Genomic DNA, 15,048 nt, shown 5'->3' on the forward strand with positions numbered 1-15,048 from the left:
AGGTCGGATTGTCAAGGCATGCTGTGTTTTTCACCTTATAATAAATAATAAAGACTTAAACAGGTGAGGTCAGAATAGCCCTGTGAATGTCAGTTGATCAGGGGCTAAACCCTCATCTTCTGACATATCCTTTCTAGGTGGTCTGTCTTGGACAAAGACAAATCATTGCCTTGGCACGACACTGACACGATTTGTTCCAACTGGTCTATTTGGTCTTCCCTGTATTGCCTGACCTGGTCGGGCGTGTGAGGTATTGGGAGATTCTCCCTTTGGGGAGGTACCTGAACTTGAGCGGACTCTGCCCTGCTTTGCAACCGTAGTGACTGAAGATCATGGTCAGGAGCTGCTTAATGTTTTCTGCACCCCTGCTGCGTTACCTTGTTTAATAGCTAGTTCCATCCAAGCTCTCATCTGTGCAGGAATTTCTTGTGGAAGAGATTCCTCTGAGCAAAGCCCAGTTGCTGTAGGGGTAAATGTAGCCTCAGAAACCCTTTGTAGTGCAAGTATTGCAGTTGAAGTGCTTGCTTGGTTTGGCAAGATGGTGTTGTGCCAACTTGCATTGACAGATCCAGGGGAGGAGCTGGCAGGAAGCTTTGGGCAGGGACATCTCTTGGAGGAGATGTTGTTTGTTTATTTTTCTCGGCCTCCTGAAGACACTTTTGCATGTGTTTTTCTAGTGCCCTTTGGCACTTCTTAGTGTCTTTCTCAGCGGCCTTGGAAGGCTTCCTTGAACCTGTTGTTTTGCTCTGGGCTCTGGTCATGGCCCTCCTGGCTGCCACTCTGGAGCTTGAGGCAATGGAGCTGATAGAACTGCCACTTGCCATTGCACCCCCTGGATACAGGAGCTGTTATGGAGTGAGGCTTATAATAAGAGGCAGTTGGCAGGCCCAGGGGTCTGCTCCAGGAATGGGCAGGGATCCCTCAAATGTAAATGATTTAAACCCCCCCTTTTAAATATATTATTATTATTATTAATCAATTAATGCCAATTAAAACAAATTGAAGCCAATTCAAATTACACCTTGAACTGTATGACACTGGGCCTGCAACAGCTTTAGTGCACAGGTGGTCACAGGCCTGGGTGCTAGCTGCTGTTCTGCTAACTCAATTTGAATGTGAGGGTTTGCTAACTAATTGTTTCAGCAATCCTTTAATTGTTGTGATTCATTACTGAAACTCCTGTAAGGCTCTGCTGGATCAGCCCTGTTAGGGTATTAACTCCTCACACCAGCCTATTTACTTAGGCTAAGCACTGAATGCCTCTTAAAAGAGTTGTGATGGCCCGTAGTCTCTCAAAATAACCCAAAACCCAAAACATACATTAAAGTCTGGTAATGCCTTCAACTTAACTTCACTGTTTTATTAGGCACAGTTTAAAGTCACAAAAGTAAATAATGAGGCAAAAAGAAAACCAAAACAAACTGCATTGACAAGAGTTCCGAAGCAAGCCAAGATAATTAACCATACATTCCAGGAAGATAACCAAGGAGAGTCCATGGGAAGAACGCCAGCAAAGATAAACCTCTTCAAAGTAAACACTAAACTTTGACTCCAGCAATTCTGACTACGCAGTTACAAACTTATATACATAGCTCCCAGCTGCAAGCCATGAGGAGGATCATGGTAATCTCCTCCTGAGTAGACCTCACTTTTCCCTGATCCTCTCCTCCCTGTGTGACCTAGGATGGATAGGGGATGGGCCTGGATCCTCCTCTGATTGCTCAGCTGGCCTCTGCCCTTCCCCAGCCTCCTCCACCACCTCTGGAGCCACACCCCACTCCCTGTTGGCTGTTCCTCTTCTTCCTCTGAGTCAGTCTCCACCAGGTACATGACAAGAGTTTTAAGTTTGCTGAGGGCAATTGCAATTAACAGCTACTTAACAAAATGGCGCCAGCTGCTATTTTTGGTGCGGAACTGTTCAGAGAAAACCCCCCAGCAAGAGCTCAAAAGTTGGAATAAAGACTCTAAATCACTGTGCTGGGTAGGGGTGATAGCGCTGAGATTTATGCTTCACTCAGAGGTGGTATTCAGCATGTTCTGACCAGTTCTGGAGAAATGGTAGCAGAAATTTTGAATATTTTGGAGAACTGGCAAATACCACCTCTGACTGGCCCCGCCCCCATCTATTCTCTGCCAGCTGAGTCCCAGCTGATCAGCTGGGTCTTCTTTTGTTGCCCTGTACAGGAGAACAGAACTGGAAAGCAAGTTAGTGGGGTGGGGAGGAAATGGGATTTTGTAATAACCTTCCCCCAGGAGTGGGGAGGGAATGGAGATTTTACAGTATCCTTCCCCTGCCATGTTCACTAAGCCACACCACACCCACCAAGCCACGCCCACAGAACCAGTAGTAAAAAAATTTGAATCTCACCACTGGCTTCATTCTATGTTTGTTCCATGATAGTATGGGTTTTGGGAAATTCAGCTAATTATCTATTGTCTCATCTCTGGCTTCAGAAGAAGATTATGAAGAGAGATGGGAGGTTTTACATTGATAAAGACTTGTAAGATGACTAGTGAGTAATGAATTGGCATATAATAGATTGAATACAGAAGCAAGGTAAAATCTTATAAAAATCAGTTTGGCAAAAATAAATATGAGACAGATATAAAGGAAAATAAATTGAACATAAGGAATCCTATCAATTATACTGCATAGAATATTTCTACACCAATACACAAAATATGGGTTAAACAGGCAAGATGAGCTAGAGCTTGCCATAAAGGCAAGTGTAATATAAAAAGATTATATAACATAGTAAGATGAATCCCACCGGTAGAGCGTTGGATTGATAGGTAAACTTTATTTCAGAGGAACAGGCAATACATTATATACCAGAAATGAATTTACCTACAGAGAGATCCATTGGACTGAAAATAACACATGTGTTATTTGAAATGGCATGTTGAAATGGCAAACTAATAGAAGTACTATGTTCCTTGAGGTCTGATAAAGACTACCAAATCAGTCATTAGAGACATGTAACCTTTTTAAAGCAGATAATTGAAGCTTTGAAAAATCATGAAGTATTTATAATGATATATCAAGATATGAATTGAAAGACTAATTTTGTCAAACGTAAAATGTCTGATATTTTTTTTTACCTATGATGATGATTTTCTCTTTCCAAAGAAAAAATTGTGGTGGGCAGTAGGCCAATTTATTACCTTAAATTTGTCTCTTTCTAAAGATACTAAATAAAGGTAAACTTGGATGCAGTGGCTACTTTGTTAGAGTTTTTGATATAACAAGCACTTGAAAAAATATCAACTTAAATAATGGTTTTTAAAATGGCCAATGTTAATACAGTAAGCTAATGGAAATGATAAAAGGATAATATGAAGATACTTAAAGATACTATAATTGATTGAAACATCTTGAAAAGAACAGTGCAATATCAGAACATACTAACAAGAAAGAAAACTAGGAGACACCTGAAGATCCAATGTCATTAAATAGGTCACAAAGGATCTTACTAAAGGGTGTTAACAAAGAGAGTTAACACAACTTCATCTCAGAAATAAGGAATAAATCAGAAAAACAAAGGTACAAGGTGAGATACCATTAGCAAGAAATACAATTATCTATTAACTTTAGGTTACTTCAAATATGCTGAAAGCAAAAGAAAACAGAATGAATAAGCATAAGATGTGATGAGAAAGTCTTATTTAACAATAACCGCACACACACAGCCCACAGAAGACCACTAAAATATAAATACGTTCTCAGCTAATCTGTTTGAAATGATAATACTTCAGCAAATATATATTATCTGTTACTAAAGATAGCCTAAATTCAAGAAGGTAATAACAAAACAATAAAAATGTATTATTTTAAAACAGCAATTGAAATATCAATAGTAAGAAAGCAATTTTGTTTTGCAATTTATAGACATTGACAATAGTGGATATGTCAGTGATTATGAACTTCAAGATCTTTTCAAAGAAGCAAGTCTTCCATTACCTGGCTATAAAGTTCGTGAAATTGTGGAAAAAATTATAGCAGTGACAGATAGTAACAAGGATGGCAAAATAAATTTTGAAGAATTTGTATCGGTAAGTAAACTAATATCTTACGCTATATGTTTATCTGAATATAACTGGATTAGAATTAATTATATACAGTATGAAACAAAATGTTACTATTAAAATATATATTCATGCTACAAATTATGGCTTTGTTCTGTACATCACATTGCTCAATAGTGTACAATATTCCTAAAATGTACCCTACACAGTCAAGAACTGATGAGTCTGTCATGTTAGTTGAGGAATGGTTATATGATATAGCAATAGGATGTAAACTTGTATACCACTCCAGAGTGCTTTACAGCACTCTCTGAGTGGTTTACAATGTTAATATATTGCTGCCAACAATCTGGGACTTCATTTCACCAACCTCAGAAGGATGGAAGGCTGAATCAACCTTGAGCCGGTCCTGGCAGTGGGCACAGTTAGCCTGCAATACTGCATTCTAATCACAGCACCACCAAGCTCAAATATATGATATCCTGTTTTGTAACTTTCACATTATTTATTTAAATTTATTAGTCAGCCAACTTTAGCAGTATAATGACAGCTTTTGAACAATAGCTCTCAAAATAATAGTTTAAAAAAATCAGTTTTGAAAATGGGTAAGACCTTTTTAGTAGCTATACCTTACAAAATGTGCTCTTGTCCTTTCAGTTGTTGATTTCAGGGTAGCACATGGATCTTCATGTCATTTACTACAGGAATTATACATAGTCTGTACATCAATTATAGGCTGTGAAATGATGGCTGTTAAATTTAGTGCAACAATGATCAAATCCTCTATAATTTTGCCCAGGAAAGTGATAGAATAGTGATAGGCACCTCTGGGTGCAATTTCAAAACATCCTTGCCTTTTGGCTGCCCTCCACTGTGTGACCAAGATAAAGAAGCCGCTGTATTCCAGCGTCGCCTACCTTAAACATTTTTCCTCGGTTTGGTTTCTGAAATGAAACTCTTCTAAATGTTTTTGGACAAAACATTTTTCTTTTACCTAAATAAATTATTATAGTAATTGTTGTGAACTAAAGAAATGTAATTAATAAAGATTCATTTGCATAGCAGGATCGTAATCCTGCACTTCCTATTGGCCCATATAATGGCAAGTTAGGATTGGTTAATTCCGAACAATCTGACTGGCTGTTGGCGGGCCGAGTCCCATTGGACGAGGTTCAAACCCTATAACAACATCCATTGGTCATCCGGATAGCAGTTCACTCTATAAAAGGGCGGCCGCTATCCGGGGGTTTTTGTCTCTGTTATGCTTGTGAATAAAGAGCTGAAGTTCACGGTTTACAGTCTGGTCTCTGTTCATTAAACCCATGCCTCAAACTTAACACTGGCGACGAGGATGGGATCCGGAGACAATAGAGCTGACTAAACCCTACAGAGCACCAACCGAAGCACGTGGCTGAGAGCGCATCTACATCGGCAGGATGTCAGGTGGCGCTATACCACCCGCTCCTTTTGACCCGGAAAAGGAAGACTGGGAGTCGTATATGGATCGGTTTCAAATGTTTCTAGAAACCAACAATTTGAAAGACGCAACAGCCGGAAAGAAGCGGGTGGTGTTCTTGACCCATTGTGGACCAGCCGTTTTTAGAATGGCGAAGGCGCTCGCGAAACTGGCTGAGGTGACAGCAATGGATTGGGACAACCTCGAGCCTATCCTACGGGCTCACTATGCCCCCACCATACCAACGTTGGTCCGGAGACACGAATTTTATCAACGGGACCAGCGGAAGGGTGAAAGTATTGCAGACTTCATCGCCGACCTTAGAAACCTGGGAGGCCTCTGTGGTTTTTCAGACCTAGAAGAAGCCATGCGAGACCGCATAGTTCTGGGATTAGATGACCACACAGTACAGAGCAAGATCATGGCAAAGGGGGACATCAATCTTGCAGATGCCATTGCTGACACTACTGCAGCAGAGGCAACCAAGAAGTCGGCCGCTCGAATGCGCCACACCAACGCACCAATCCGTCAATTCGCCCGTGAAGCCTCGCCTCAACTAGAAAGACACTCAGCAACAGCGCACCATGAGGACCTCGAGTCCCAATCCGAGAGTGATGAAGAAGAGGTTAACAGACTTCGGGCCGAACGAGATCAACAAACGCTAAAACTTCAGCGCCCATGTGTGGGCTGTGGGGGAAATCACCCACGATCCGGTTGCAAATTCCTCGACACAATCTGCCGTTCCTGTGGGAAAAGAGGCCACATCGCATGGGTCTGCAGAAGCAAGAGGGAATCCAACACAAACAGAAAGGAGAACAACCTCCGCCAAACCACAGGGAACCTCCCTGCAAATCGGGATCATTTGAATAACCAATGGAACAACCATGCCTACAGCAGCAAAACATCCGTTTTTCCAGCACGACGAGAAGAGACACACCAAACTATTATTATCGGCCACGCTTCGTCATTAGACAAACAAAAAATCCAAGTGGAAGTGGCCATCGAGAACAAACCTTGCCTAATGGAAGTCGACTCCGGATCGTCCCTCTCGATGGTTTCCTGGAAGACTCTTAAACAGCTGATCCCCGCCATCCGTCGTCAAGACCTCAGGACACAGAAAATCATCCTCAGAGATTACCAGGGGAACACGATCCCAGTCGTAGGAGTGAGTCAAGTCCAAGTATCTTTTAAGGATCGTGTCGTATTGCTCCCATTAACTGTCGTCGATGGTGATCGACCCAGCTTACTAGGCCTACAATGGTTCGCCCCACTCGGGATCGAGGTGGCCGGCATTCACCAGGCCGGAAGTGACGATTGGGAAGAGAGCATCGTCCAGGAATTCCACGACGTGTTTTCGGACAACTTAGGCAAGTACAAGGGACCCCTATATCATTTAGCCTCAATCCAGAAATAGCCCCCTATCCGCCTTAAGCCTCGTCGGGTGCCGTTGCCATAAACCCAAGATTGACGAGCAACTTGATAAGTTAATAGCCCAAGGGGTGTTGGAGCCTATTGACCATGCCCGTTGGGAAACCCCAATCGTAACCCCCATCAAACTGCATGGGTCGATCAGAATTTGTGGAGACTACCGTGCCACTCTGAACCACGCACTCCAACAGAGTGCTTATCCGGTGCCGGTGGTTCAACATCTTCTCCACTCCTGGGCGGCGGGAAGATCTTCGCATAAGTTAGACTTATCGCAAGCGTATCAACAACTACCCATTGATGCGGAAACCGCAGAGGCACAGACTATCGTTACCACCGAGGTGCCTTTAAATGCAACAGACTCCAGTTCAGAGTGAGTGTAGCCCCGGGATATTTCAGAGTCTAATAGAGAGACTTTTGCAAGGCATAAAAGGGTTGTGCCAGCGTATTTTGATGACGTTTTAATTGCTGCCCCTAATAAAGAAGAGCTCGAACGGCGTCTCAAACTAGTTCTACATAGATTCAAAGACGCCCGGCCTAAAGGTAAAAAAAAATAAGTGTCAACTGTGTACTGAGCGGGTGGAGTTTCTTGGGTATCTCCTCGATAAACAAGTGATTCACCCCACGAGACCAAACTCAAAGCAATTAAAAACGCCCCAAGACCTAAAAGTAAGGCTGATCTCCAGGCTTTCTTGGGACTCATCAATTTTTACAACATCTTTTTGCCTCACAAGGCAACAGTAGCGAACCCTTACATCGACTTCTCGACAAGAAAGCTATTTGGGTTTGGGGTCACAGAGAAGAACACTCTTTCAGAAAGGTGAAAGACTTATTAACTTCGACGCTGTGCTAATGCAATACAACGAGACTTTGCCATTAAACATTCGTCCGACAGCGTCACCGTTTGGGGTTGGAGCCATTTTGAGCCACGTGTTACCAAGCGGGAATGAGGCTCCTATTGCTTACTTTTCCCTGCGTTATCAAAGGCTGAACGAAACTATAGCCAACTTGACAAAGAGGCTCTTGCTCTTGTATCAGCCATGAAACGATTTCACGAATATGTTTACGGGCGGCCCTTTACTCTAGTCACAGACCACAAGCCTTTACTTGGCATTTTAGCAGGTGATAAACCAACGCCGCACATATTATCACCTAGAATGACTCGCTGGTCAGAATTCCTAGCAGCCTACAACTACGTACTGCAGCATCGCCCAGGGAAAGCCATTCCCCACGCTGACGCTTTGAGCCGTTCCCCACTTCCGGAAACCGTCAGCGACCCAGCTCCGACCCTCAATACGCTGCAAATTGAAACCCTCAACTCGCCGCCGCCACTAACGGCAAGGGATATCGCCGCCAACACAAAACGGGACGCTATCCTCGCAAAAGTTCTCAGTTGGGTCGAACGCGGGTGGCCAGTCGAAGAAACCCCCGCCACTTTTGCGCCGTTCAAGCACCGGCAAACGGAACTATTCTCCCAGAAGGGCTGCATCCTATGGGGAGATAGAGTCGTCGTGCCAGAGAGACTACAGCGACTCGTGTTGCAAACCCTGCACGAAGGACATCCGGGCATCGTCCGCATGAAGGCTCTTGCTCGAAGCTACGCGTGGTGGCCAGGCATCGATAAACATATTGAAGCCTGGGTAACCACGTGCAGAAACTGCCAAGAGGTCAGCAACGCCCCACCGAGAGCAACCCCACTGAATGGGAAATGCCTCGAGGCCCGTGGTCCCGCATCCATATTGATTTCGCGGGACCTACAAAAGGACACACTTTTCTCCTCACCGTGGATGCTTACTCTAACTGGCTCGAAATCCACAAGATGAAAAGCACGACTACTGACTCCGTTATTAAAAAACTAGATAGATTATTCGCAACACACGGTTTCCCGGACATTCTAGTTTCCGACAACGGACCCCAGTTTACTGCTCTCACCTTCGAACAATACTTGGCGGACCGGGGCATCCGCCATGCTTTAACTTCGCCAGCTCATCCTGCGGCAAATGGTAGAGCGGAACGGATGGTCCAATTCCTTAAAAAGACACTACAAAAAATGGACCCGGGAGACATCGACGCTAGATTGAACAAAATACTCTTACTACAACACATTACCCCCCACAGTATCACCAACAAGACTCCAACTGAACTTTTAATGGGGCGGAAGCTTCGCTCCCACCTCGACCGATTACACCCGTCTTATTCGCCAGAGAAACCTTGTGGATCCAGCGGAACGTATCGCCAATTCAAGGTAGGCGACTTGGTCTACACAAAAAACCTTTCCGGCGAACCGTTGTGGGTTCCAGCCACTGTAGTCTACCTCACTGGCCCTAGATCTTACTGCCTTAAGACGACAGACGGCAAGATATGGAAACGCCACATAGACCAACTTCGATCTCGTTTACAACCAAATATCCGCGACCCCCCGGACTTCCAAACTCAGGGGGGAGGGAATACCGAGGGGGACGAAGACCGCATAGACGACGACGTAATCGAGGACAGACGGCCACTAAACCAAGTGCTCGCGCCACCTGAAGAAGGTCCGGGATCGGGGGCATCCTCCCCGCAGAGGAACACCATAGCGGAAACATGCCTGCCCGATCAAAGAATGGACTTAAGGGACTCTGATAGTGTCGCGGAATCAACCCCGGGCGAAAACGAGCCTTGCGTTCCACCGGAACCGAACTTTAAACAAAAACCGGTGGAACAGCGAAAATCAACTAGGCAGGTAAAACGACCTGCATACCTGCGTGATTACGTCACCACGGCCATCAAACGGAACCCAGGGGGAGGGGTGTTGTGAACTAAAGAAATGTAATTAATAAAGATTCATTTGCATAGCAGGATCGTAATCCTGCACTTCCTATTGGCCCATATAATGGCAAGTTAGGATTGGTTAATTCCGAACAATCTGACTGGCTGTTGGCGGGCCAAGTCCCATTGGACGAGGTTCAAACCCTATAACAACATCCATTGGTCATCCGGATAGCAGTTCACTCTATAAAAGGGTGGCCGCTATCCAGGGGTTTTTGTCTCTGTTATGCTTGTGAATAAAGAGCTGAAGTTCACGGTTTACAGTCTGGTCTCCGTTCATTAAACCCATGCCTCAAACTTAACAGTAATGTCTTCTATAATTCTACAAGATTAAAACTAATCATAATTACCTGAGACAATTTTGCATCTTGTTGCTCTAGTTCTACTGTTCTTGAAAGGAACTCAATGCATACAATACATCATTCTTTTTTTTTAAAATTGCATTTAAAACATGAAGTACATGAGGCTATTTTTCTGAAATAGCTGAAGTCTTTTACACATTTCTGATGAAGTTTATCTTTAACATGAATAAGTGAATTGTCAAGAATGGATTAAGTACGCCTCCCCTCCCCCTCCCCCCATGTTTAGAATGGCCTGACTTTTGACTGCCCAAAAACATGTGACCAAGGTATTAATATATTTTCTCTGGGCCTTGGATCATTCAGGCTGTACTTCCTATTTCCACTTATACTTGATTATTAAACATCCTGGATTTGCTAGGACAGTCCATGTTTTGGAGAATTATGTTTTAAGCATTATGCATGCACCATAACATCAGAAAATGTCACAATTTTAAAGAACCTGTTCTAGGTGATAAGTAGCAATAGATGTGAGTTCTGAGAATAATGCAATAAATGTTTGCATTCACTACTCATTACACCTATGCAAATACTTGATTGATTAATAGCAACATGGAAAGCATATACAAGTGACAAAAGACAGATTGTCACTTTTATTGTGCTTTTGAAGTCCTGTAAAGACATGGCATCACATGTCACCCCTAGTCCTTTTCTCTAGACTATCCATACCCAATTCCTGAAACCAATCTTCAAGTTTTCATCTTCAGGCCTTTAATTATCTCAGTGGGTCTTCTATGCACTTTTTCCAAAGTCTCAATATCTTTTTTGTAATATGGTGATCAAAACTGGATGCAGTATTCCAGGTGTAGTCTTACTAAGGATTTATAAATACTTCATGTGATTTTGACTCTTTGCCTCTGTTTATAGAACACAAGGGTTGTATTGGCTTATTTAGCTGCTGCCATACACTGCTGGCTCATAAATGATCATCCACTAGGACTCCAAGGTCCCTCTCATTTTTGCTTAATTTTTCCTGCCTAGGTGCAAAACCTTGCTTTTCTCCACATTAAATTTCATTTTATGCATGTTGTTTTTTTCCAGGTTATTCAGGAACTGAAAAGTAAAGATATTAGCAAATCATTTCGAAAATCCATAAACAAAAAACTGGGGATTACTGCAATTGGAGGAACATCATCCATTTCCAGTGAGGGAACTCAGCATTCTTACTCAGGTAAAAAAATTGTAAAGTTCAAGGGAATGTTTTAGTGAATGTAATTTCAGGATTAACATTTATGCAGGAATTTATGGATATCATTATTATAATTACAGGATGGCCTGCTTGAAATAAAAGATACATAACAGTATTCCCTATTAGTGTTTCTTTTACAGTGTGCTAACAGAGCAAGGTTGAATATGTGGCATATGTATTGCTAGACTGCTCTTAAAATATATTTTTCTCTTTTATTTTCCAGAAGAAGACAAGGTCGCGTTTGTTAACTGGATAAATAAAGCTCTTAAAGATGACCCTGACTGCAAATATTGTCTCCCTATGAATCCATCAGATGATAGCCTTTTTAATTCACTTGCTGATGGTATCCTTCTTTGGTATGTTCAGTTTTTTAAAAAAATGTTTACCAAAATACTGGCTGATGAGTTTTTAAGGCATTACCATCGCTTAATTTTGATACCATAAGTGCTATTTATTTTAGTTGGAAAATTCAGCAAATTTTGAATTCTTTCATTGAAATCAATAAAAATTAAATCATATATAGATAGTCCTCACTTATGAATTGGCATTGGGAACTCTGCTGCTAAGCAGCACAGTCATAAAGTGCAATATCATGTGACTGTCCTGACTTATGAAGGCAGTTCTTTCATGTCCAATTGTTGTCATTAGGCAAATTCTCCAGTCATTCTCTACACAATTACTGCTTCTGCATTGCTATTAGCAGTCTCATTGAGGAGTTTTACAAAGGAAATGTCCATTCTCCTTTACCTCCCCTATCATTCATATCCACCCTGAATAAGAATGAATTGCTATTTTTAACAGTAGCCTTGGTTGTATATAGAATGCTTTAATACTAATCTCTATTGATCCCAGAAATTATCCAAGTATACGCATTTGAAAATTGGAGTTAAGCTAACTGTTTCTAGGGGGCGTGCATAAGCGCACCAACGTGCCTACCGTCCCTGTCCTATTGTTTCTCTTATTCTTTTATTTTTCTTATATGTAACCATTTCATGTATTCACAACTATGTATACATTTATACTTATTATCTTGTAAACAATTGGCAAATCAAATAAATAAATAAATAAATAAATAAAATAAATGGTACTATTGTCTAAGAGCTATTGTCTTCATTCTCCATGCTAAATCAAAGACAGTTCTGACATTTTTCATCCTAGCAGGGAGAAAATGTATGTTACATGCATATACATTGCTTATGTCTCTTCTTCTGTCTGTGGCTGACTAAGTGCAGATTCTTCAGTTAATAACAGTTGAATATTACTATATGAAAAAACTAAATAAATTACAGCTATGTATGGTACTGATGTTATTCTACTTCTAGAAACAAAATACTCATTCCATAAGTTTCCATATTTTGTAAGTCTAGGAAATGTTTTTCTATTTAATGTTCACATTTATGGAGAACTTTAATCTGCCAATCTTTTAAATAACTTTACAGTGAATTTCTTTCACATTAAGCTAACAATTATTTTTCTTTATTTTCAAGCAAAATGATTAATTTATCTCAGCCAGATACGATTGATGAAAGAGCAATTAATAAGAAGAAGCTTACTGCATTCACTAGATCAGTAAGTAAGCAATAGCCAAAATTGATTAGTTGAATGGCAATTATGAAGATGAACAAGACAAATTGTAAGTTGTAAGACATATATGGATGATGTTTGGGAAGGACATTGAAATTTGATCATAGCTCTCATGTAAAATTACATTACAAGATAATACAAACTTGAAAATTTCTTGCCCAAACCAGTAATGGGATTGATACTAGTATTTTAAAAGATTTAAAATAATTTGGTTTGCTTAAAACTTCTGAGTTGCAATATATCTAATTAAAATGTATTTTAATTTTACAATTTGAGCGTGATGTATGATCAAAATCTGAAATTCTAAATTATTAAAATTATTAGAAAAAGTTTTTTGAAGTTTCTGAATATATAATTAATTTAAATCTACAACTGAAAAGTTGTATCAAGATAAATATAGAAAAACATGCCAATGTGTTAGAATTTTAAAAATGTCACATTAGTGTTATATAATCTCAAAATGCAATTAATTCAACAAAGGATTCTCTTTCAGGTTTATTGGGCAGCCCCAAAATAGGTAGATTCCAATTTCCATATTTTTGAAGTGACCCAGATTTCATCTTTTGGATTTGATATAGATTGAAGACATTTTTGTATAATAGTCTCCAGACTCTGAACCTTACGAAACAAGATTTATCATTCATGGGGTATAGCTAAGAAGATTGTTTATTATTTTATTTTTAAATTTATATGTCCTCCCATCGCACAATCTGAGGCAACTCTGGATGGCTTTACTCCAGTGGGGGGAAAATGATCCTTAATAGAAAATACTCTCAGCATAGGAAATAGCTTTTTAATGCATAAAGTGTGATCAATATCACTTTGGTTAGCCAAAGTTTAATTTGTTGTTTGAGACCTGGATTTCAATTATATATGAGTATTGAACATATATTTTTATTTCAATATTTTTTTGTATTTTCTTTATCTTTGTTTCAGTTTTCTTATATTTCTTATATTTTATTTTTATATTTTGGGGGTTGTTTTTGCTTCTAGTTATACATGGAAAAATGCATATAAAAACAAGGCAATAAATTGTAACATTTCTAGTTATTTAAATTTTCTATATATACTGTATTGCTGAAGTAAATCCATAAACATATGTGAGCCTTTGAATAAAACAGTTTCCAGGAAGTTTTCTGGATTTTTTTTTTTTTTTTTTGCAAAGCTAGCAACTCAAATTTTCATTTGTAGCATGTAATTTTGCACATACTAATATATTTGTAACACATGTTTGTAGAACATGCCATTTCAAGTTGTTCTAGTACCAGTTTTGTTATGCCCATTAAGTACCTTCAATTTTACATTTTCCCCCAATGTCTTTTTGTTTTGGCATAATCCTTTTTTCCATTCAAAACCCGTGTGTGTGCATGTGTATTCATCTCTGATTATTTAGTTTTCAGATCTCCATTTTTGTTATAGTATTCTATTTAGATATCACGGTTATAAAGCAATTTTTAGAAAATCGTAGCACAGGCATATTCTGAGTTATGATGGTAACATTTATATTGTTAAGTTACTAAAAGAATAAACATAAATTAATAGCTGTATTAAAAAGGGCCTATGCTCTATCAGCTCTTTCAAAAGAAAATACTTAATATTATAGAATAATTTATTAAATGCTGACTTTCAGTGTTTCAAATATGCTTAAAATAGTTCAAATGTCAGCTGATTTATGAAATACTTTCTTAGTCTGTTCATTCTACATCTGTTTCCTTCTAACATGTTTTTTTTTTTTTTTTGGCTTTGCTTTTAGGAAAATCTAGATCTAGCACTAAATTCTGCATCAGCTATTGGCTGTACAGTAGTTAACATTGGATCACAAGATCTAATAGATGGAAAGCCACATTTGGTGTTAGGATTATTATGGCAAATTATTAAAGTTGGGCTTTTTTCTGATATAGAGATTTCCAGAAATGAAGGTGAGAATTTTAAACATTCATCGGGAATAATGAATTCTTTAGCTTAAGCATATTCTTTTATTTGTTTTTCTTTTGAAGTTCCAGAATAATATTTATTGAAAATCTTTTCTAGCTCTTATTGGTTTACTAAGTGATGAAGAAGGATTGGAGCAATTAATGAAATTGTCCCCAGAAGAACTTCTGCTACGGTGGGTTAACTACCATTTGAATAACGCTGGGTGGAAGAAAATAAGCAACTTTGGTCAAGACATTAAGGTATATCTTACTTAAACTTGTAGTAAA

General features: G+C 39.8%; 1 protein-coding gene across 6 annotated transcripts in view; it reads left to right on the forward strand.

The window, feature by feature from the left end:
- The window catches only part of PLS1 (plastin 1), a 69,940-nt gene that overhangs the window by 31,201 nt on the left and 23,691 nt on the right, over positions 1 to 15,048 (forward strand). For all 6 annotated transcript variants that reach the window (XM_087965113.1, XM_087965114.1, XM_087965118.1 and 3 more), the window contains 6 exons: positions 3,890 to 4,053; positions 11,116 to 11,245; positions 11,487 to 11,619; positions 12,751 to 12,832; positions 14,601 to 14,766; positions 14,879 to 15,021. In XM_087965113.1, the coding sequence (XP_087821239.1) occupies positions 3,890 to 4,053; positions 11,116 to 11,245; positions 11,487 to 11,619; positions 12,751 to 12,832; positions 14,601 to 14,766; positions 14,879 to 15,021 (818 nt within the window). The remainder of the gene's footprint in view (positions 1 to 3,889; positions 4,054 to 11,115; positions 11,246 to 11,486; positions 11,620 to 12,750; positions 12,833 to 14,600; positions 14,767 to 14,878; positions 15,022 to 15,048) is intronic.

This window comes from Notechis scutatus, chromosome 4, assembly GCF_049901735.1.
Source record: "Notechis scutatus isolate UNSWTSFEM ecotype Mainland chromosome 4, rNotScu1.2, whole genome shotgun sequence".
NCBI classification, from domain to species: domain Eukaryota; kingdom Metazoa; phylum Chordata; class Lepidosauria; order Squamata; family Elapidae; genus Notechis; species Notechis scutatus.